This window comes from Onychostoma macrolepis, chromosome 04 (genome assembly GCF_012432095.1).
Source record: "Onychostoma macrolepis isolate SWU-2019 chromosome 04, ASM1243209v1, whole genome shotgun sequence".
In the NCBI taxonomy this organism is placed as follows: Eukaryota; Metazoa; Chordata; class Actinopteri; order Cypriniformes; family Cyprinidae; genus Onychostoma; species Onychostoma macrolepis.
In genome coordinates this window covers 27,035,418-27,060,304 of record NC_081158.1, presented here as the reverse complement: position 1 = coordinate 27,060,304, position 24,887 = coordinate 27,035,418, and the positions used below count along the sequence as shown (strand labels likewise).

Genomic DNA, 24,887 nt, shown 5'->3' with positions numbered 1-24,887 from the left:
TAATAGATTTTAATAATGTATTATTAAATGTTGAAATTAATGTATTATTAAATGTTGAAATTAACATTAACAGATTAATAAACGCTGTATAAGTGCAGTTCATTATTAGTTCATGTTAACTAATGAACCTTATTGTAAAGTGTTACCGTTATTTTAGTGGTGCTATTAATATTCTTTATTTTAACTTCTTTTAGATGGGTTAGAAACTGGAAATAAAGCAGGCAAATTAAATTATGAATAACTTGTTTTCTCTGATTACTAAATTAATACAAATAATTGTTGCAAAATAGTAAATACTGTGAAAATTGTAATACTTATCTTATGAATCTTGTACTTCATTTGTGTTAACTAATATATAAATTATATATTTTAAAAACCAAATATTCCATAGCAGATTCAAAACTATCTCTTGCTTCTCATGATTAATCTCCAAGTTTAAAAACATACTTCAAGTCTTAAGACCATGCCATTATGTTTTCAATTGCACTACTAACTTGTTCACCTAGATATCTGGCGTGGGCAACTACGTTAACTTCTTAGAAATGTTTTCAACAATTAAAAGATCAACATTATCTAAAAAGCCATTTCCATTTTTTATATAAATGTAGATGGGAAAGCGAAGTTAAAATGTGCTCATGTAGATTATGCAATGAATCTCAACAAGGAAGGAGATAAACATGAGTAATAAACAAGTACGTTTTATTTACCTCATATCCACCCGAACTGCATCTAAACAAAAGCTGATAAATCTTTCTGTGATCCAAAATAGACATGACCGCAGCATGACATGCTCTGTTTATGAATGTGTCCTGATACAAATTAGAATCAGATCACCATATCAGGCTGCGACCATAGCACAAGTGTGTACAAGAAAGTCAGAAAACAACTTCCATCAAAAACGTCTCCTTTGGAAATTTAGAAGGGCCGGGAACAGATTAAAAACAGTGACAGGGTGGCATTTAAAATCTGCCAAGTGACCAGTGAGGGGGGGAGGGGAAGGGGGGGGGACATCCATGTGCACTAATTATAATGGGAAAAGCATAACTTTCAAAATATAAACAAAACAACAGTAAATAATTATATACTTGAATATAATCAGGCTGTGACAATTAAGACTAGTGTTCAGAAACATGGCATTGAAGGGGAACACAATTGTTTGTTTCTCTCACAAAGCCATGTAGACCCTTTCCACATGACACGTCTCTGAATGCAGCAGTGTAGTTATTCTGTTGGCAAGAAACAAACGAGAGCTTATAACGATTTCAGTTTCATACAGATGATTTCAACCACCACCATTCAACAAGATATTTACAGCACCCCTTTCTAGAGTGTGTGCATGCTGTTCTTGGACTAAAAACTACAAAACAAAAAGGCAAAAAAAAAAAATAATAATAATAAAGGGAATACATCAGCTAAAACAGCATCAGGGAAATAAACATCCACAATATATGATACAATTCAAAGCTTAAATATAGGCATACTTTAACCAGCACATGCAGCTATGTATAGCCCAACAGAGCTCCTTGGAATTAAGGAGGGGAGTTAGTTACATAAAAAATAAGCAGAGGCCGGAAAACTCTCATTCGTGTTGTGAGATTTAAAGTTGGAAGCCGTTTTTGTCATTGAATCCATAAAGACGGTTTATCAAAAACAAAGAAAATACATAAGAAACAGAAATTTGTGTCCACTTGCACCAGACATGAGAAGGACAGAGATTGCATCGTCCACCTCTCCTAAAAGTTCCCACCGGACCGAGCAACTCTCTCTCCACCGGTTTCACGCCAGTGTGTGCATCTCCCTTGCTTTCCTTGATACCGAAGGACAGGAAAAAAGAAAAAAAACACAGCAGCTCACAGGTTTAAAGACCATTGCTTGCATATGGCTGACAAAACTGATTGGGCGTCCCAGGTCTCCCAACTGTAAAAGCTCCTGAACGCGGTTCTCTCTGGTAAAGAGGACGCAGGAGAAGGGAGCCTCGTATATAGCGAAAGAGAGAGCAGAGAGGATGGTGGTGGCTGTTGGCATGTGCCTCAAGAGAAACCCAGTGAGCTGGATGTGCTGGATCGCTGGTTCAGGCGAGACATGCTGTTCATGCTGGAGCTGGAGGGCTTGAGGGGCGTGTTGCAGCCCAGGGCTTGTGGGAAACGCTGGTGGTAGCGATCCAGGCGTAGATACTTGACCGTCACCAGCTTACCTGTAGAAAAGGCAGGACCGGTTTAAACAGACTGAAAATTGCAGTTCTTCTGATTAATCTAGTATAAATGCAGCATTTGTTTACCATCAAACCAGGAGCCATGAAGCGCTTTGAAGGCTTTCCCAGAATGCTCTGCTGAAAGGCACTTCACATAAACACAGCCCTAGATGAGAACAAAATCATACAGCAAATCGATCCATTAATTAAATACTTCTAGGAATATTAATCTTTTCCAAAACAAAGAAAAATTCTAAGGCAATAACAGAATGCACTGTTAAAAATGAATGAGGTAAAAAGAAATAGTTGAGTAATATATATATATTTTACCTATTATTTGTTTGTCCTATTTCATTTTGCTAATATTATCATCTAGTACCCATTAGCTTAGCATCATGCTAACATCAAACTCAATTCAGATCGAGTAAAGTCAATTTATACAATCAGCTTGAAAGCAATCGATTATGGAGAAAAATAATGTTCAGAGTACTTAAAGATAGCTTATTTTACCCAATATTTGTATGTCCCATTTATACATTTTACAATATCTAGCACCTGTAAGCTTAGCAACATGCTAACATGAAACTCCACTGGAATCAATCAAAACAATTCAAGATGGCACAAAGAATAGTTTTGCAAACAATCACACCACACATTAAAAATTAACTGTTCTATGTATTTTATGCTTCTTACAATACGACTTCATTGGAATAAACTGTGAGTCCAGTCAATATGTGTGGGGTGAGGCGTTTTTGCATGTTGCTGTAGTGGGGTTACAAATTGGCCACTTATGAGGGTCCATGATGGCTGGGATGCTACCTTTGAAGGCAGCAGGCAACTCCTTAGCTTTTAGACAAGAACCTATAAACCCAGGCTGTATATTTCGTAATGAATCACACAGGATACTCACCTCTCTTGAGTTTTTGTCAACAGCTATGTGAACGATTCCATCGTTATCACTGCACTTCTCCAAAATGGCTTCTTGAATGGTGAGGTGCCAGTTTTCCCCCACTTCCCTATTCAAGAGGGAAATACTGAGCAGTGAGACTACATTTCTCTAAAACACTCAATCACGCAAAACTACATAAAATGATGCAAGTAAATACATTTTACTTGAACAACCAATTCAATGTGAAGTCACATGCAAAAGTTCTTGAGAAACTTACATGACAGGATCAAACATGTTGCGAATCTTCAAGCATGGCGTTAAGCTGTTTGGTGGCGAATTTCTTCGGTCCAATGGAAATGCTGAAGAACAAAACAAGCCACTTTAGGTTTATGAACATACTCTATATGTCCAAAAGAATGTGGACACTATGCATAAACATGTGTTGAATGTTTAATATCAGTTACATTAGCAGGAAGTTAGTCCTCCAAACAAGTCCATCAGAAGGAGGTGGCCACATGTATTAATCCAAGGTTTGACCTTAAAATGCAGATGGTTGACTCCACACGAAGAAAATCTTACCTTGGCCTTGCCACACTTTGGAGGTCATGCTGGACATCTTATCAGGTGACATTGAGGGCTGAAGCCACCGCCACACAATGAAGTTCGCCCCTCCAATCCTCTGCGTTTCTGTACGGATGCGGGACTCATGAGCTGAGAGGAATGCAACGGCTCTGTCCCATACCTTCTTCATCTTCTTTCTAAGAGAATGACAATACACATACTCTTACACCAGGATACACTGCACCAGGAAAAGAGGGTGTTTCATCCAAAAATGCAAAACCAGCTAAAACCAAATTTGCACTGCAAAGACGCAATACCTGTCTTCAGGCTGGACAAGAGAGTCACGGACGTGAGGGATGGGCAAATACTGCTGCAAGTCCTTATTCTCCTGACAGGCTTCGTTGTGGCTTCTCAGTACACCTGTGAAAACAAAGCACAGGTGTTTATGATGCTTTAGACCTGCATTGTGTAATTTCTGTGCTAAAAATACAGCCTAACGATGAGACAGTCTTACCAATGATCTTCTCCACCATGTCATACATCTGTCGAGTTTCCTCCTCTTCTTTGCGCCATCTGTATTTCATGTAATACACCAAACCCAAAACTACACCGATGCCTACAGAGAAATGCAGGAAAGGTTAGTGGAAACACTTAGATCTTCCCCGTGCAGAAAGCACCAACTTCTATAGAAAGTAGAAGCCAACCTGCAAGGACGAAGAGAACTCTGTGGATCACAGTGAAGAAGGCGCGTCTGAGGCGACAGAAGAAGGACATGCGGGGGTGGATGGACTCCAGTCGTGAGATTTCCGATACGTCCTCTATGGGTTGAGCAGGGTCGGCACCAATCAACCTGCCAAGAAACCAACACACCCCCAATGAATACAGGAAAACGGCACACACAGAGCGATACTAAAGGTGTGAATGTTACACCTTGATATATCTACAAATAGATAGATAGATAGACAGACAAAGATACTTTGGATGGACATCAGGTACCTTATACCGACAACATCTTTGGTTTTCATGACCCATTCTAAAGACGTTTCAATCAAGTTTTCATAGGCTTCATTTTGGAGCTTGAAAGAGAAAGATGCTTTATTATACTGTGCATTTTCATGTTGGCAGAGCCTCTATTTACAATGAAATATAACAAAAGGTCTTTGTCAATTATAGAAACAATGCAATTTGACTCAAACAGAAAATGGAGATCAAACCCTTCAATAAATAAAACAAACCTTGAGGTACGTAGAGGCATCACTAAATGAGACACTTCTGTTTAAAGGATTTTTAAGGTCTCCACAATCATGTTCTCCTGAAAGGCAATCAAATGGTTGAATTTTTTAATGCTGCATATATTAAGACAAAAATATATTTAAGATGAGTATGCATAAATATATTTAAGTTGTATCTATATGCTCACCTGCGACATTGGCCAGGTGCTCGTGTAGAGACAGGAGCAGGCTAAGGATGAGGTCTCGGTCTTTGACGCCCTGTTCAAATCAATGCAAGTAATTGTCGAGAGTGCTTTTTGGTGGAACAGGGAATTTGCTTGACTAAAAGTTTAAAATATGGGACACAGGTGAGAAGATACTTACATACTGCAGATCAAACTCTGGTCCGAATGGGTGAAGTATGACTGAAAAAGAAAGAAAAGTTAGTTGACAAATAGCATTACTCAGCACTAAACAAATTATAATGATATGACTGGATGGTATTTCCCAACTATGCTGTGGAGGAGGGCTGCTCATCGTCTCACACTCGAGGGTGTGACTACGAGCGAGAGCCTCTCATCGTCTCACACTTGAGTCATTGTCTGAACATTGTGCTTCTGTCCTCACTCTGGCCCGGGCCCAGATTTAGCACAGTAACTGCCCTGCGTGTCTCAATCATAGACTGCATTGATCTGGCTTATCAGACATGAGCCATCTGATGTTGCAAGCCATTTAATACATCACTCTCTGAGAGGAAGTCATATACTGCAGAAAAACAATTGCTATTAAGCTTCAAGACTAAATCTGGCCTAGATTTCAGGTGAAGAGATCCCATTTTGCTGTTTTTTTGGTTGAGCTATAGATGAGAGTGGCTTAAACCTTCTTAATCGTTGTAAAACCACTAAAATACATGCCTAAAAGTCGCCTACAGACCTTAAGTCAGAGTAGCGCCATATTTAATTTTTGACAGGAATTTAGACATTTCATTCAACATGAATGAAATAGATGTAGTTCAACGGACTATACTGTTGTTTAACAACATAATTGTTCAGCTGACAAAACATCTTTAACAAAGCAAATTTCAGTAAAGAAAACTCCATAAAACAGTTTTAAAAGTTGCCAATTGTGAGATCTAGGACCTTTATACAGTGTGTGCCATTGTAAAGACTTTAAATCTATCCCGCATGTCTAATCTAACTAAGGTCAGTTTCTTTTATAACAGCAGAATTTACAATAAAATAAAGAACATCATCATAACTATCTTTGCACAAAATTTGAAGTAGCACTTGTTTCTCTGATAAGTTCTTAAAACCTACTAAAATATCAGACATCATAGAACTAAACTTGTTCAGAATTGGATACTTGCATACTATAAAAAAAAAAGTTGCATACTACACAATGCTAAACATTTCAAACAGCTCTGTGCTACATTGTTGCCACATGACCTTGTTTCGGCAAGTAGCATCCAGTTCTCAATTAAGAAACAAAAGTGAACATTTGACATTTTTTGCATCCTGATCAAATAATGAGTCAGGATGTTTTAAATGACTTTAAATCGTCATACTGGAAGATCAAGTCAAGCGCATTGCTTTGTGGGATATTGTATTGAACGTTCTGACATATTTCTTGCACACAGACTACTTTAATACTGTGCATATGTAGTGCACACACAGCAGAAATACTAGTAGTACTATTAGTTTTGTAGTAGTTTGATAGTATGTTGTTCAACATAACCTAAATCACAAGCTGCAAACAACAATCTGAGCAAGTAAAAATCTGATACACATACTGTATGTCACACTCAAAGTGAGAATTAGGCATTTAGCCGGCCAGAGAGAAGTCAGTCACTCTAGCTAGCCGCAAGCTCCCAGAGCCCCCTGAGAGACAGACAATTAGGCCGCTTTAGCTTGTCTGTGACCTAGATGTCTGCAGCACGCTCTCCAGTCAAAGCTCCCTCCCTGAGAGACCGGCCATGCCACAAATATACATAGTAATTCATCAGTCGGCTTCCTCTCAAGGGCCGTCTCTGCCTCCAGAGCACTTTACTCTGATGGTACTCAAGCTATTTAAACTGAGTGGCATTGCATGCACATCCAAGAACAGACTTTCTCTCATCTGGGAAAATGCATCAAAAGATTAATGCTGGCTATCAAATTATGTCAACATGTCAAAATGTGGGGACTACCAGACTGACCATGATTATCATCAAATAACAGACACTCAGAGGGTTCCCACACTTTTCAAGAGTGAATTTCCACGACTTTTCCAGTCATTTATTATTCCTGAGTATTTAAAATAACTCCATTTCATTTATTTTGAAAATTATTTAAAGCTCAAAACTTACAACATAAATATTAAATAAAATTATCATTGTAATTGTATTTTTAAAGAATAATTTAAATTCTCAATTAACAAATTAATAATTTACATCAACATTTCAACTAGTCTGAAGTGCACATCAGGTACATTATGGGTTGCAGACTAGTTTTCGCCTACAAAAAAGGCAATATTTAGCCGATCAACAAAAATGTATATAAATTCATATTTACCACAAACTCACTTCCAGTAAGAAAAAAAAAAAAACTTTACAATTAGTCTCCTTACTGCGATGAGCTACCTGAAATCCACAAGTGCTGGAATAGTCATTTGACAAATCATGGAGCACACATATTTCTAATGCAAATACCTCTGTCCCATAAAGCACCAGCGGCATGGACCATTTCCTGTCTAAGAAGGTGCAAATAGTCTGGGGTGATAAGTGCTGTGTGAATTACTCACGTTTGACTCATGGGGTTGCAGAATCAATTAGAAAAACTTTTGAGGAACTTTCTAAAGCATTAAATGTGTAATTTTTTAAAACACAAGCTCTGTAATTTTGCTTAGTAAGATCAAAACAAATTAATTTGACATTTGCCATATATACCAGATACTAAACCAGTGTACAGAATCTTTTAAGGGATGCACCAAAGCACAAAAGCATCAAAGAATGATTTGTACATAAATATACCATAGTATTCACTTGACAATCATTCTATGCATCAAAGCACATCAGTATCAATGCACCACGGTACTACCATTGGACATACACCATGGTAAGGCCACTTTTTGCAAATGTCTCATGGTCTTAAAACGTTTTTTTGAGACTGGGGGTACAATGTAAATATCATTGATATGAATACTGTAAACATTAGCATTCCAAGTAACATAGTATTACAATCTGGTACATCACTGTCCCATAGCACGACCATGTTTTTTGGACAAATGATGATGGTGATATGTTTTTTGGACTTTTTTTTTTTTTTGTATGTTCCATGATAGCACCATCGTATTCTTATTGGAAACTGGGTGGAAGTAATACAATCATTTGCTATGGTATTTATGTGGTATTCAATCAGTAGCATCAAACACTATCAATGTACCATGGTAATATGTTTTTTGGATGTAAATATCATCCTACATGAACATCGTATTTCTCAACATTCAGTACTTTTATACATACTAAATAAAACAGCACTTTCTGACAGTAATACTTGTAAACCAACCCAAAATGTTGCTTAGGGATACATCTGACTTGGTTTTGAGACACATGCCACCACTTCATACTTACTGTCTGCATCCCCCTCGGAGGAGCTGGAGCCCCTCATCCGCAGGTACATGAGGCCCAGCAGGACGAAGAACAGGCAGGCGGCTGTCAGGAGGAACATGGACAAGTAGTGAGCGCTGAAGCCGCCGGTGGCGGACACCTCCTCCCGTTTAAACTGCTGCAGGAGCTCGTCCTCGGGGACCGCGGTGTGTTGCTTGGGCTTGAGGGCTGAGGCATGGCTGTAGGAGTGGTTGGAGCCGGTGTGGTTCGAGTGGTTCGCTCGGTAGGTCGCTGTGTAGGAGGGAAAGCGCGGTCTGAGCCCGATACTGAACCGACTGCTGCTGCTGCTGCAGGGGGACTCGCCGTCTCCGTTGTCGAGGTGGTTCTTATTAAAAGAACCGGATGAGATACTACCGCCGCCGCTGCTGTTATCATCCCCGTCAATCCCGGAGAGTTTCTGGTAGCTGCGGCTCGCGTAGCTTCTGCTAAACTCCCTCGGTTTCTTCTCATCTCGTTGCCCAAGCATATCTAGACTGAAGTCGGGAGTATCATGCGCCGTTTTCTCCGCGCTCCAGACGCTCCGGTACGGGGAAGAAGAGGAGGCGGGTGGACTGTGTCTGGAAGTCAGACGGCGTTCGCGGGGACGCTCTCGTTCACCCTCCTCTTCCTCCTCCTCGTCTGAATCAGAGTAATCCCTGGCTAGCTTACTACTGTTAGACTCATAGAACGCCTTATTCCCGTTCAAAGCCCGACTGTCTCTTTCCGTTTCCTCTAAATCGTTGGATTTGCCTCGGTCTGCCCACCACGGAGACGCAGAAATGCTTTTCCTGTCCACGGATAAGCCGAGGGAGGCGGCGGGTGTTCCCGCAGGCCTGACGGTGGGTGTCTGCAGCGCGAATCCTCGGTCTCTCCTGCTGCCGCTGCCGCCGTGATTCGGGCCTCCTTTCTTCTGCGGCGCCTCCGCGTCCGACTCGTCCGAGCTGAAGCCCAGCACGAACTTTCCGGGTCTGCGCTTTTCGCTCCGGCTGGCGCTCACACGTGTGACGTCACCGTCCGGTGGCCTGGCGCTGAGTCCCGGAGCTCGCGCCGCGGCGTTGCTGTTGCTAGCGCCGCTACTGCCGTTGCTGTTGATACTCCCGCTGCTGCTGCGTCCTTTTCCGCTCCGGGAGCCCCGCGGCTGTGGCTGCTCCTCCCGCAGCTTTTTGAGTTTCTTCAAGTACACGGGCCGCGTGCTTTCCGTCACCGGGCCCGGGGTGTAGCCGAGCCGTTTTAATTCAGACACAAGCTCCTCATCCGTTAACTGTGCAGACGCCATCTTTGCACGAAAAAACGCACACAGCGAGACACGGCGGAAGTGACGTAGAAGTAAGCGGACAGACGGCCAACTTGAAAAGAACGAAACGGGAAACTTTTTTTTTTTCCTCTTTTTTTTTCTTTTCTTTTTTTACATTATTAAATGATCTACATTATACATCGCTATGAATGACAATCAAGAAAAAGAGCGGACAAGGGTGCACAAAAAGACAAAAATCTAAATAAATTATATAAATATTAAGAATATAGCCTATATATATTTTTTTTTTGAAAAGTCTTATCTTTAAAGGACTGCCACATTTCAGTCAATAATAATATAAAGTCGGGGTTTCTAATAATAAATGTACATAATTATATGAGAAACCTGTTTATTTCAGAAATGATGTGCTGGGGTAGAAACCTTTTTTTTTTTTCCTTTTTTTTTCTAACATACTTTTCCACTCATGAAGGAGTTCCGATGTGATGTAAGGAACATAACTTTTATAATCATCAACATCATCTTTATCCATTTTATATTTTTGAAATGTAATAATAATAATAATTATTATTAAAAATAATAATTATTAAATTTATTTAATAAATATGATTATTATTCATTTTTGTTGTTGTTTTGAATAACTGAAACCCACATTTAAATGAAAATCTGAAAATAAATCTATTAACAGTACCTGGTTAACATACATTTAAGTTAATATGAATTAAATGCATGAAAATTAATAACATGAATTAATATGAATGAAAATCTCCCAGTACAGCCGTACAGGGAATTCCAGTGCTGGTGTCGACATAAATTGAAGCAAATGTAGAAATACAAAAATACAAATAAAGATGTTGAGAAAAGTATCCATGCTGAGTTTGGCTAAACCAAGAGAAGCCTTTTTAATGATGGAAGAAACCCTTGCATTATCCCGCTGTTACACTTCAAAACATCAATCAGCTTGTAACGACTATTTTAATTGTGACTCAGGGGAGCCTTGTATTAAACTACGCCACCTTGTGGCGAAATCTGTGAATTGCTGCTCCTGCTGCGTACAAGTAGCTCGCGGAACAGTCCGCGCGAATCATTCTGTCAATTGAAGACTCACTCGAGACACATATTTTGTGCACGGGATTGGAGCGAGAGAGGAGAGCCAGCAAACCGGCCAATTCATTTTAAATAAACCAAGCGATGGCTTTCAGGACGCCTGCTGTTCAACTGCACCTTAAAACGTGCTTTCTTCTGCTTTTAGGGGGTCTGATGGAAGCTGCCCAAGAGCAAGGAAGCATGTACATGTGGATTGATGCCAATCAAGCAAGAATATTAATTGGTAATAGTGTTTAGCGCTTTAATGATATTAGAGCCCAAGTGTGAACCAATCCAGTGCATAATGACTTTAAATGACTTTTTTCAAGCTATGAGATGCTTGTGAATGCTCAATGTTTTATCCAACAGGTTTTGAAGAGGATATTTTAATAGTCTCGGAGGGCAAAATGGCCCCATTCACACACGACTTCAGGAAAGCACAGCAGCGAATGCCAGCAATACCTGTCAATATCCACCACGTGAACTTCACCTGGCAAGCCACTGATCAGGTAGGCTACTGTAAAACCTTTGTATTCTTCATCTGGCATGATCTTAACTAGGGACACATTACACATTGTATGTTCTTGATGCAGTCCTATTCAAATAAAATATCTAAACATCTTTAAAACAAGCTTATTCTAGCTACTTGATAAGCAGAATTATTGAAGTAAGTTTTTCCTCATACGTGCACGTGTTGTCAGGTTTATTAACTTTTATGATTAACATCGTTTAACGATCCTACATTTAAATTAAAAATACATTTTCTAATGAGTTAATAATGGATGCAATAATATTTACAATTAATATATATTATTGTTTCAAATATTTTCTTTCAAAACTAATCTCATGCAGTTTTGATTCTCAATTGAATTGCTCATGCTTTAAAGTAGCTATACTTTTACTGAAAGAAAAAAAAAGATTGTAATTAATAAAATGTTTTTGCACTTTAAAATTGTAAACCTAATCTGTGCCGTATATCGGCATAATTTGAAAGGGGAAAAAAAATGTCATTTCAATTCTTGTAGTATTTTGTATGTTGGTGTCGTAAAGCTGCAGAGCGCGGGACCGCCTCGTGAGCGCGCCTCCTCATGCATGTGCCAAACATCTGGGTCGTCATCAGTACACTGAGAGCGCGCGCTTTATTAAACAACCAAACTTCCATTTGGAATCACTTTGCGTTGCGTTGTTATTGCTTGTTGATCTTCTTTGTAATTCGTTATGGTTTTGGCAGAAACAGTGGCAAATGATTTTTACCCTACAGAGCTTTTCCCCAAGGTTTCATAATATCATTTTTTACAGAAGGTCCCAAATAGCCAGTATCTGGTATTCATTACAAATTACAAGACTAAAATTTAGAAAGGAAATCTTTCAGATCTCAGAGAGGAAATCTTTTAAAACAGTTTGGTTCTCAGGATTCATTCTAAAAATATAAAGGCTGCAATATATTTCTATGCATATTTTTATTTATACTGTGTATGAACTGTTTTAAGCATTATAAGGCATAATAATAAAAGTAACTTAATAATAATAATAATAAATAGTATTAGTAATAATAATAATAATACAAGCAAAATACAAATAATATATATATATATATATATATTTTTACATTTTACATTTATTTGACAACTTTTCTAGCTGCCAAATTCATTTTTTGATTCAATTCAGATATGACACTTTTACAGTAAATATTTTTCCAAAGCAGTTTTACGAACCCCAGTTAGCAAATAAACGTGACAACTGCAAGAAGAAAAGTAATAGAAAAACACACAAATTCAAACTATTCTTGATCACATATACTTTGCAACTTTTAAAAATCAGTTTTAACATATTTTGTTATATCATGAATAACCTTAAACTCACATAACACATTTGCATGGTACAATTTTCCATTTAAAAAGAAAAAGTCAGTTTATTAAACTGCCAACGGAATCTAGATCTATGATGCTCTTACATGCACCACAGCTTCATTCACAACTTTTGGGGGGAATGTACAGGAATCTCTTTTCGCAAGTGATCTATCTTTGCACACCGGGATCATAATCCATGAATGGCATGTTGACTTGACGAAAGAACCGTCTCCCTTGCTTTCATCTCCTTTTGGGACAGTTTTTTTTTGTAGCGTGTGTTTGGCTTCACTATCACAAGTGTGTAATTCTCAAAAGGTTGAGGTCATTAGTTAGAGAGCAAAGCTTCGCTTCTTTCGGAGGAAATTGATTGCCTTGCAAACTTAAGGATACCCGGAAACCCTCTTTTTACTCTTTAGAGATGTATATGTGCTCCTGTCATGAACCACATGCAACCTTTTTTGTGCTATTGTTCCAAACGCCCCTCTTTATGCAAATCTACACCACTTCTTTGAAGTTTAAAACAAAGTTAACCTCTGTATATCTTTTTTTTTTATTCAGGCAGAGTACTTTTATGAGTTTCAGACTCTGCGTTCATTGGATAAAGACATTATGGATGACCCTACCGTCAACGTTCCTCTCTTAGGATCAGTGCCACACAAAGCCTCTGGTGTGCTTTCATTTTATTTATTTACTTTACTATTGTTGTGGCTTTAGTTTTCCCTCTTAAAGGGATAGTTCACCCAAAAAGGAAAATTCTGTCATTTACTCACCCTGCACTTTTTCCAAACCTTTCTTCTGTTGAACACAAAAGAAGATATTTTGAAGAATGTTGGTAACCGAACAGCTGACGGTAGCCATTGACTTCCATGGTATTTTTTTCCAAACTATGGAAGTCAATGGCTACCGTCAACTATTTTGTTACCAACATTCTTCAAAATATTTTCTTTTGTGTTCAACAGAAGAAAGAAACTCACACAGGTTTGGAACAACTCATGAAGTGTATTGATATATTAACATAATCTAGATTCTTAAAATCACATCTATAAGATGATTATTATAGCCCATGTAACCTGTGGCACATCGATGATTAAGGTTAGGTAATCAATAAGGGCTTTTGTGTACTCAGTGGTCCAGGTGGGCTTCCCATGCAGAGGTGACCAGGATGGTGTGGCAGCATTTGAGGTGACCATCCTGGTGATGGATGCTGGAGGAAACATCATCCTGAGGACGCCACACAATGCTATCTTCTTCAAAACATGTCAGAGAGGTGAAATTTCAAAATTTGTAGTCCAACCTTACATGCACAAAATGATTGTGTGGTTTAAAGAAAACATTATGGAAATGTAAAATACTGCATCAGGCATAGAAACTTTGCCCAGAAGCAATTTTATTGCTCAGAAGAGTTTTCAAGAACAGTCAACTCGGCTTCATCTCAGTTATTCTTCTCCTAAAATAAAATATAAATAGACACAAATGAGACATTTGACATATAATATGAGAATAGCGCTATAAGACAAATATAGTATTCTTTATACGGTAAGATATGGTGAATGTCTGGTTTTATGTAAATGCGAAACATTATTGAGATCTGACTCTCTCTAAAGATGTATATACACCACTATTCAAAAGTTTAGGTCAGTAAAGGTTTTTTTTTAAAGAATATTAATATTTTATTCAGCTAGAATGCATAACTATGGCAAAAAGTGACGGTGAAGACTATTCTATTTCAACTAAATGCTGTTCTTTTGAACTTTCTATTCTTCAAAAAATTATGAAAATGTTCTCTCAGTTTCTACAAAAATATTAAGCAGCACAACTGTTTTCAACATTGATAGAAATCGGCATATTAGAAGGATTTTTGAAGGATCACGTGACACTGAAGACTGGAGAAATGATTGCTGAAAACTCAGCTTTGCCATCACATGAATAAATTACATTTAAAAAATATATAATAATAATAATAATAATAATAATATGTGACCCTGGACCACAAAACCAGTCATAAGGGTCAATTTTATGAAATTGAGATTTATACATCATCTGAAAGTTGAATAAATAAGCTTTCCATCGATGTATGGTTTGTTATGATAGGACAACTATTTGAAAATCTGCAATCTAAGGGTGCAAAAAAATCTAAATATTGAGAAAATCGCCTTTAAAGTTGTCCAAATGAAGTTCTTAGCAGTGCATATTACTAATCAAAAATGAAGTTTTTATATATTTACAGTAGGAAATTTACAAAATATCTTCATGGAACATGATCTTTACTTAATGTCCTAATGATTTTTGGCATGAAAGAAAAATCAATAATTTTGACCCATACAATGTATTTTTGGCTATTGCTACAACTTAAGACTGGTTTTGTGGTCCGGGGTCACATATTTCACAGTTTTGCTGTGTTTTTGATCAAATAAATGTAGCCTTGGTGAGCATAAGAGTCTCCTTTCAAAAGCATAAAAAAATCTTACCGACCCCAAACTTTTGAACAGTAGTATATGTGAAATAATTTTTTTGTTGTTGTTGTCATTTTTTTTTTTTCTCAAGAGAAAAACCTTTTGCTCTAGATGTAAGAATCAAGCTATTAAAGAGCTCTTATTTAGAGCACGTTTTGTCTCCTCTCCCTCTCGCTCTTCTTTAAGAGTAGATGGTAAGAGAGAGAGAAGCAGAGATCATCATGGTATGGGTGACTCCCAACCTCACCCACAAAGCCATCGCTGGCTCATGAGGTCATGTGAATCCTGCCAGCTGCAGCCCTTTAGAACGAGCGTGTTATGTTTTTCTCTGATCCCCCCTCCCTTCTCTCACACACACTAACCTCACGGTGTTGCATTCCCCTACACACCCTTCTCCACCCCTCTCCATTCGGCGTGTAGACTTCACAGATCAAATGGTCCATCTGTCTGAAGCCACCCCGCAGGGAGGAAGCAAAGTGTTTCCTAGTGACAGCTGAGGGTGCCTTAATGACTAGTACTCAAAACTTGTTTTTTTAAAAGTCTGGCTGCTTGAATTTCACCCACAGGACAAAATGATGTTGATGTAGTTGATATAGCTTAGTACCTTCAAGTTTATCCTCTTTTTGAGGACAATTTTTAAGAATGTTCAACTGCAATTTCGTGTTTCATAAATTAATCTGCATCGAGTTAACTTAAAAAAGGTTAGTTTAACCATTCTGACATTATTTACCAAACTTGACAAAAACACAAAAGGAGACATTTAACAGGATGTCCAAGCTGCTCTTTTCCATATAATGAGAATGAATGGGGACTTAGAGCAATAAAAGTGATCCATATGCTTTCCAGCACGGCCTTCCAAGCATTTTGAAGCTTTAAATGAAGAACAGACCCAAATTTAAAACGTTTTTCACTGAAAATATATCTTGACAGCCTCAGTCCCCATTCACTTTCATAGTATGGAAAAGAGCAGCTTGGACATTCTGCTAAACGTCTCCTTTTGTTTTTCACAGAGAAAAGAAAGTCAAATGGGTATCTAAAGACATGAGAGTGAGTAAATGATGACAGAATGTCAAGTACACTAAACAACATAGTCTTTTAAGACAGTTGTGAATTACATTGAAACACATCTGCAACAGTATTCGGGGCCACATTGCATTTGACAAAGTTGTTGACATTGCGGTTTCACCTCAAAGCTGTTTTTTTTCCCTCCTTATATGCTGGTGTCAGTTCTTCTGAAGGAAGCACTGTTACTGAATTCACTGCTCTTTTTGATGTCCTTGAAGTGGAATAGGAAGGGAGTAAGTTAGGAAGTGTTTGGTGAAGATTAAAAAAAGAAAGGAAATGTTCTCACCATTTATGTCTCCTTTTTCTGAAGCAAAGTGCCCTGGTGGTTGCCGCAATGGAGGCCAATGCAATGAAAGGCAGGTCTGCGAGTGTCAGGATGGGTTTTACGGCATTCACTGTGAGAAAGGTAACCATGTTTATATAAGCCCATCATAAAGACAAATAAAAACAAATGATGTTATTGATGTACAAAGTTAGTATGTAGTAAGTTGCCCACAGTGCAGTTAAAAATGCATTGCAAATGAAATAATATAAAAATAAAATAAACATTCAAATACGAATGATTTACATTAAATAAAATATTGTAATTATACATTACATATTGAAACATTATAATTTAAATATAATATTTATATTAATTTAAATATTTGAGTTTGTATCGATAGTTTTGGTTTTACTAGATCTCTGAAGTGTCCCATAAAGGTCTCATTTCGTACCTGCAACCACACAAACCCATTAACAACAGATGTGAGCATGTTGAGCCTTGTCATAAAGTCTCCACTAAAAAAGCCAGATAGGTTCATAAAAAAAATAAGAGAAGTATAGAGTTAGAAGTAACTGTTTTCTCAGAAAGACAAGCCTCCTTTGGAAACAAACGAGTGCATATAGTTTATTATGATGATGATTATACTCAACCTCAGGGCATCACTTCCCAAAATGCCTTGTGCAAATTACAAAGCGTGGTTAAGCCCGCTATGTACTAGTTTAGATGAAGGAATCGAGCACGCATGTATTCTAGAAAGTTTCTTGTCTGAAAAAATGTGAATTACCCAGCAGGTTGGGAGGCACAAACATGTGTTTTTCATCTATTTACAACTTTAAAGAGCGGTTTACCAAAAAAGGCTTCCATTAGACGCTAAAAATGTTTTCAATATCCTCATTGTAGCTGTGTTTGTACCTAAACCGCTTTCACAAAACACCTTTCATCCAATACAGCTTTTGGCTGATTTGTTTTCGCCTGCATCGCTGCCAAAACCACAAAGATTTGTGCTTTGCATATCAAGAAAACCTGCAGCCCAAGATATCTTTCCATTCTTCAACAACAATCGTTGTGTGAAGTTTAATATCTATAGTTTTAACTTAAAATTAGGATATTGTTACTTTATTTTCAGTTTGACCCTGGAAACATTCATTTTTATTTTGCATTAAGACAATTTGAATCATGTGGGATGTGCTGCTACAAATAAAGTATATATTATGGTGTATTAGATATAACTTAAATTTCTTCTTCTCATTTTTAGCACTCTGTTCGCCAAGATGTCTGAATGGTGGCCTGTGTATGAGCCCAGGTGTGTGTATATGTCCTCCAGGCTACTTTGGACCCAGCTGTGAGAGAGGTTAGTTTCCTACTTGTTATGCCGTATCAAACATTGTGCTATTATGTGTTCAACCATTCATTAAACCATAGATTAATACACTTGAACTTGACTAAAACATGCTATGGCTTTAAATACATATTAATAATGGCTTAACATGACTAATTAACCAATACCAAGACAGGAAATAGTCTGATCACAGTCTCTACATTTTTTTTTTTTTTTACAGCAAAAGGTCAAAGCCATGAAACATGATCTACAAAACCGTCACATAAATAATTAAAAGCACAAATTGTTTGTGCGTCATTTCTCCTTGTAGTTTGTGATGTGTTCATTGACTTTGCGTTGTTTTTTCTACATTAACAGCTAACTGCAGCACCACCTGTTTGAATGGAGGGACGTGTTTCCATCCTGGCAAATGCGTCTGTGCCGTTGGCTTTGAAGGGAGCCGCTGTGAGCTCAGTGAGTTCAGCTATGTGTACCTTCATCAACACTGTGAAAGAACAAATTACAGTCAGACCACAATATCAGAACACATTAAAAGCGATCTAAACAAAATCAAACCAATTTGCAATGAAAAAAAAAATTTAAATGGGTTCTTAGGGGGAAGAATTTGTTAAATAAGAACTGTAACTACTAAAAGGGCATTGTTTTATATGCTTGAGGAATCAGAAAAACAATGGTAGTCTTAATGTTCAAAAGTACCATTCAAAAGTGGAATTTTAAAATTTTAAAGAAATGAATGGTTTTATTCAGAAGGAATGCGTTAAATTGAACAAAAGTGAAGACATTGACAATATAACAAAAGATTTCTCTTTCAAATAAATTTTTTTTTTTTGACTTCCTATTCATCAAATAATCCTGAAAAGCATATATCAGGGTTTCCACAAAAATAATTAGCAGCACAACTATTTTCAACATTGATAATAAATAAATAAAAAAAAACAAAAAGCAGAGCACCAAAACCAGTCATAAGGGTAATTTTTTTTTTAAATTGAGATTTATGCATCATCTGAGAGCTCAATAAGCAAGCTTTCCATTGATGTATGTTACGATAGGACAATATTTGGCTGAGATGCAACTATTTGAATGTCTGGAATCTTAGGGTGCAAAAAAAATCTAAATATTGAGAAAATCGCCTTTAAAGTTTTGATATATTTACTGTAGGAAATTTACAAAATATCTTCATGGAACATGATCTTTACTTAATATCTTTATCATTTTTGGCATAAAAGAAAAATGTATAATTTTGATCCATACAATGTATTGTTGGCTATTGGTACAAATATACCCGTGTGAACTTAAGACCGGTCACATATTAAAATGATTTCTAAAGGATCATGTGACACTGAAGACAGGAGTAACGGCTACTGAAAATTTAGCTTTGCCATCACAGAAACAATTACAATTTAAAATATATTAAAATAGAATACAACATTTTATTTTGCACATAACTAAAAAAAACGAATTCCTGAACCTATGACTTAAAAATGCCAACTTCCAAGTTTTAGGACTACTAACTAAACAGCTCTATTAACTTCTAACGTAGAGCATTAACTGGCTGTTACTTTATCATCATCATCTTTCAAAGAGAAAGCCGTGTTGTTGTTCTTTGGCAGTAATAGGCTCACTTTCACAAATTGCCCTCAGAGCAGTTCTCCAAGTAAACTTCCTAAGTGAAGTGTGTTCTCACATTAGTGTTAAATGGGCCGGCACCTACATGGGCAAACGCAGGATGTAATGCAGTTGTGTTGTCACCCCAATCACTAATAACAACCTCATGAGCTCACATGCACTCAAGCAGTGTGGCGTTTTATCTCTGGCCATTCACAGAAAGCTTTTTAACTTCCTTTTTTAATTAAGTGCAAGTATTGAGATAAAAGCCATTTAGGACTTGTTCACTGAGGTTTGCTTTGAGGGTGATAACAATTATATATACGTACTTCCTTTGCTTTAAAGGTCTGTGTCTATTTCATTAATGTTTAAACAACTCCTGTTTGACCCCAAATTTTTATCCTTTCCTGCTGAAAGGAAGGACGTATTGCAGTATTCAGAGGCGCTTGGTCTGAAAAGGGAGGAACGAGAAAATATTGAAGGAACATCTGTGAAATTTTAATAGCATTAAGCCAGTTGTTGCTTTCTGATCCACTACAGTATCGTGTTCTCTGTCAAAACGGGCTGTGACATAAACGCCCGGAGTCCCGTTGAGGTTGTGTTATGTAAAGACGTCCCCCTCTTTGTCTGGTTTCATGGGTATGGATTTCTCTGATTTGTCAAGGAACAAAGAAGCCGCTGAAATTCAGTTGATCTTGATCAAATATGCAGGTGTAAGAAGATCCGAGAGAGTTTGGAAAGGGTCTGTCTGCCTGTGTGTCCCTGCTTTTGGTTTTAAAAAGCATTGAATTTCCTTTTTATGTTTTATTTAATTTACTATACTTTTCTGTACATCTGCGTGCATTAATTTTTTACTTTTACACTAAAAAATATATATATATATATATATGCAGTATATATATAATAAACAAATAAATAAATTGTCTCATTTTCAGGAAAATGTCTAAACATCCTTAAAGCAAGTTCAATTACTGTAGTTTGACAAGAAAAATTGCAAAGGCAAAAATAATAAAATAAGCTTGGTGCGGCATAAAACCCCAATGGCAAACAAACAAATGAATAAATAAATAAATGTAGAACTTTTGTGTGCATTGAAAAATGTACATTGCATATTTTCTATAAATATATTTATATAAATATAACATGCAATATAATATTAATATATGTTTAAGTATATGTAATTTAATAGATTTCTGTTCAGAATGATGTTCATAACATTTTTGTCTTATATTGAGTATAAACATCTAAACATCCCTAAAGCAAGATCAGTTTCTGTAGCATGACAAGTAAAATTGCATAAAAAAGACAAAGTAAGCTTTATATTGTAAATCCCAATAAATAAAGAAATAATGTTAAAATCGAATTTTTAATTTGATTTAAAAAAATAATGGAATAATATAAATTTGATACTGCGTAAATCAAAGTTGCAAAAATAAATAAGTGTATATGTATTAATATATTATTTTTGCAATGTAGTTCCCCTACTTCCATTAAAACTGAACAGAGAAATTAATAATATACAAGAGCTATTGTTCAATAGTATAAGTTACTAATAGTATAAGTTAAGATAACTTATTTTGAAACGCCAGTTAGCAAAGAAAAAAACATTCTCTTTTGCAGTCTATTACGTTGTTTTTGCATTTTGGGATTGCGACTAATGAATTTGCGATTGTTATTTGCAGGTAAATGTCGACAGCCGTGCAGAAATGGAGGCAAATGCACAGGGAGGAACAAATGCAAGTGCAGCAAAGGCTACCATGGCGATCTGTGCTCCAAAGGTGAGATTATCTCGACTTGGCAGAAGAACTGTGGACATATTTGATCAAAAACACATGTTCCACCGCAGCATCGCTCTATGCGCTTTGCTCGTGCACAATAAACACGCTGAAAAATGAACCGTCGGTGCTTGATTGCACCTTAAAATTTCCACTCGGGCTGCAGGCTTGCTGAAAAGCACAGGATACATTTCTAAGACTAAACACTGCGTCTCTGTGTATGGCTGAATGTGTATACGTGTGTGCAGCTGTCTGCGAGCCCAGCTGTGGAGCACACGGGACCTGTGTGGAGCCCAACAGGTGCCAGTGCAGGGACGGCTGGCATGGACGTCACTGCAATAAGAGTAAGACAACATCCTTTTTCCCAAGGCCAAGATTCTAATTGCCACCTGGAAATGGATTAGAGCAAGAAATCCGCTGTAATGCCAGGGTATTACCATGGATATTTAGACATATTACCATAATAATACCATAGTTTTTCGGACAAATGATATTCATGGTAGTACCTTGGAGTGCTATGCAATTGAAAACAACTTAAACTAAATGAAAACAGCTTTGTTAACTTAAAAAATAAATAAAATAAAACAAAATAAAAACGAAAGATTACTGGGAAAATATTAGAATGATTTCTGGGGAAACTCGATACACACTGAGGAAGGCCTTTGAGCCGAAACGTTTGTGTCTTTGTCCTACTGGTGATGTATGTAGAATAAAGCAAAAAGAAAAGACTGTTTCATTTGAGTGCGGATCATGGTTTTGTATAACAATCGGGAAACTATACTAAAATACATTTTCATGACCCAATGAAACAAAGTTTATATTTTTTTGTTTTGTTTGTTTATTAATTAATGGTACTTTATAAAACCTGAAACCTGTACAACCCACCTGCATTAAACATGAAAATGACACTAGATAGCAATAATAATAGCAAATAATGAGAAATGCAAACATTTTTAAATGATACCATTATGCATTAACTTTTGCTGCCCTAAAAACACTAAAACAAAATTAAATAAGCTGAAACTAGAAAATGTAGAAATAAGATAGAAAAACTTTGTGTAAACAAAAACTAAACTCAGCTGAAAAGGGAAATTAAAAACAAAATCAATATTATGCTATTATTATGCTAACTATAAAATAGTTAAATTTGCTTAACCTGTGGTTGAATGTCACTATAAATTAAATGTATGAGGGTAAGATATACAACTGGCCTTACAAAAACATACTGTGTCGTGATATAAAATAGTGAAATAATGAATAAAAATTAAATTTAATATAGACGATTCCATCTTAGTAAGTCGTATTGAACAGTCTTGATCACACTGACCACAGTTTGCACCATTTGAACTAAAACCCTGGCAAAAATACTTGTTTTGTATACATTCACAGTTTCTTATTTGTATCTTTGATCATTATTCAATTTTTTTATTATTTAATATGGAGCATGGTATCGCCACACACTGTTATCACAATGCTATCTCACGACCAATTCGTATGTATTTTACGAGGTGGCTAATTCGTACGACTTAGTACGATTTGTCTAGACCCCAGTGACGGGTAGGTTTAAAGGGCAAGGTTAGGTGTAGTTCATTCATACAAATTCATAGGAGTTGTGCAACTCGTAAAATACGTGCGATTTTGCAAAAATCATATGAATTTGTACAAATTTGTACGAATTAGCCACCTTGTGAAATATGTACGAATTGCTGTGAGATCAGGCTGGTTATCATAATGCCGGTTACCTGCTGAAATGGTTGAGCAAAATAAAAAATTTTAACTAGTATTTTTCCATAATTTTCCTAGCCAATTAAGTAGTATTGAACTATTTTATATCAAACAACCACAGTTTGCATCATTTGAACTAAAACCCCCAGCAAATACGGCTTGGCTCTCAATCATAAATGTTGTTCTGCACTATGCGACACATTTTTAACGGCTCTCTTCCTCCAGGATTTCGTGGAGGAGTCTCCAACAGCCAGCGGGTCTCTGGTTCCAAGCACAAGTCACAGCCCGTGGCAGCGAGGGACACGAAGGAAGTGCCTGAATCCAGTCAGCCCTCTGAAACCAACTATGTGGTTTAAGCCTCCAAATTTTGGGCCAATGGCCCCTCCGTTTCAATATCGCCTTCTCCGGAACAAAGCTTTTATCCTCCTCTTCCGATCCTCATCGGGACACTCCCAAGCTGGACTGCTGCTTTCTCAGAGCGAGACTTGTTTTTGTAGTACAGTCACAGTGTCTTATTTTACCACACTAGCGCCTTTGATATAAAATCTCCCACAGTCACCCTTCATCGAGCTTCTGTCCTGCGTCAACCGAGAGGGGAGTGAGTCACATGCTTGTGGTGAGCGTCTGTGATGTTTGCGCCGTTTAGCCTCAGATGTGGCGCTGAATCAATGGGAGAAGTGTACGTTACGATCTGAGAACTTCCGGGTGCAGATCCGGCTTTTCTTAGGAATGTAATCGCTGTGTCTAGTTTGTGCTCATGGTTCGTCTGATTTAGTAAACATTGTCGTCATTATTGCCACTAACATTCTTTTTCATGCAAATCACACTTATGTAGTAGCTTCTCCAACAAGTACTTGTATATGTATCCTATTCATGCTATGTAAAATGAAAATATATAGATATATATTTAGATATGGGTAGACAGTCTTTAAGTTTATGCTTAAAGTTTTCATACTTATGTATAACAATGCACATAAGCTGCTTGTGATGTCATAAACAAAGCCAAAAAGTCTTAATTTTTCATGTGACTTCATTACAGAAATAAAACAGTTTTCATGGAGCCTGTGAAGATGAAGTGTTCGTTTTTTAACTGTCATTATTAACCCTAATGTTGTTCCAATCCTGTTTGGCTAACTTTCTTCTCAGGCTAAAGGCCTGTTCACAGCTAGGATGATAACTATATAATAGCGATAAATACAGTGGTGTGAAAAAGTGTTGGCCCCCTTCCTGATTTTTTATTTTTTTTGCATGTTTGTTTCAGATCATCAAACAAATTTAAATATTAATCAAAGATAACACAAGTAAACACAACATGCAGTTTTTAAATGAAGTTTTTTATTATGAAGGGAAAACAAAATCCAAACCCACATGGCCCTGTGTGAAAAAGTGCTTGCCCCCTAAACCTAATAACTGGTTGTGCCACCCTTTGCAGCAACAACTGCAATCAAGCGTTTGCGATAACTGGCAATGAGTCTTTCACATCTCTGAATTTTGGCCCACTCTTCTTTGCAGAATTGTTTTAATTCAGCCACTTTGGAGGGTTTTCGAGCATGAATGGACTGTTTAAGGTCATGCCACAGCATTTCAATTGGATTTAAGTCCAGACTTTGATTTGGCCACTCCAAAACCTTAATTTAGTTTTTCTTGAGACATTCAGAGGTGGACTTGCTGCTGTGTTTGGAATCATTGTCCTGCTGCATAACCCAAGTGCACTTGAGCTTGAGGTCACAAACTGATGGCCGGATATATTCTCCTTCAGGATTTTCTGATAGAGTGCAGAATTCATGGTTCCATCAATTATGGCAAGTCATCCAGGTTCTGAAGCTGCAAAGCAGCCGCAGACCATCACATTACCACCACCATGTTTGACTGTTGGTATGATGTTCTTTTTATGAAATGCTGTGTTGGTTTTACGCCAGATGTAACGGACACACACCTTCCAAAAAGTTCAACTTTTGTCACATCAGTCCACAGAATATTTGCCCAAAAGTCTTGGGG

General features: G+C 37.2%; 2 protein-coding genes across 3 annotated transcripts; one reads left to right on the top strand and one right to left on the bottom strand.

Annotated features, from left to right (window-relative positions):
- Positions 1–682: 682 nt before the first annotated feature.
- Positions 683–9,799, bottom strand: lemd3 (LEM domain containing 3). Its single transcript, XM_058773531.1, has 13 exons — positions 8,460–9,799; positions 5,237–5,277; positions 5,062–5,131; positions 4,877–4,953; positions 4,638–4,717; positions 4,346–4,491; positions 4,156–4,257; positions 3,959–4,061; positions 3,660–3,838; positions 3,358–3,439; positions 3,102–3,207; positions 2,279–2,357; positions 683–2,194 (listed from the first exon to the last, which is right to left on the bottom strand). Exons 1-13 carry the CDS (start codon positions 9,748–9,750, stop codon positions 2,031–2,033), a joined length of 2,520 nt encoding a protein of 839 aa, XP_058629514.1. The 5' UTR covers positions 9,751–9,799; the 3' UTR covers positions 683–2,030.
- On the top strand, positions 9,782–23,939 carry wif1 (wnt inhibitory factor 1). Of its 2 annotated transcripts, XM_058773533.1 has the most exons (11): positions 9,782–9,800; positions 10,979–11,056; positions 11,182–11,321; positions 13,221–13,329; positions 13,789–13,929; positions 16,491–16,586; positions 17,701–17,796; positions 18,142–18,237; positions 21,072–21,167; positions 21,413–21,508; positions 23,115–23,939. In XM_058773533.1, exons 2-11 carry the CDS (start codon positions 10,987–10,989, stop codon positions 23,243–23,245), a joined length of 1,071 nt encoding a protein of 356 aa, XP_058629516.1. In that variant the 5' UTR covers positions 9,782–9,800; positions 10,979–10,986; the 3' UTR covers positions 23,246–23,939. The 2 variants fall into 2 exon arrangements, with proteins under 2 accessions (XP_058629516.1, XP_058629515.1); XM_058773532.1 differs by lacking the exon at positions 9,782–9,800 and having other exon boundaries at positions 10,757–11,056.
- The last annotated feature ends 948 nt before the right edge of the window (positions 23,940–24,887 follow it).

Coding starts and splice junctions, on each gene's coding strand:
- lemd3 (XM_058773531.1), bottom strand. CDS start 9,750: ATGGCGTCTGCACAGTTAACGGATGAGGAGCTTGTGTCTGAATTAAAA. Junction 5,278..8,459: donor CTCCGAGGGGGATGCAGACA/GTAAGTATGAAG, acceptor TTTCTTTTTCAG/TCATACTTCACCCATTCGGA. Junction 3,839..3,958: donor CTTGTCCAGCCTGAAGACAG/GTATTGCGTCTT, acceptor TCATTCTCTTAG/AAAGAAGATGAAGAAGGTAT.
- wif1 (XM_058773532.1), top strand. CDS start 10,918: ATGGCTTTCAGGACGCCTGCTGTTCAACTGCACCTTAAAACGTGCTTT. Junction 11,057..11,181: donor TCAAGCAAGAATATTAATTG/GTAATAGTGTTT, acceptor TTTATCCAACAG/GTTTTGAAGAGGATATTTTA. Junction 21,509..23,114: donor TGGACGTCACTGCAATAAGA/GTAAGACAACAT, acceptor CTCTTCCTCCAG/GATTTCGTGGAGGAGTCTCC.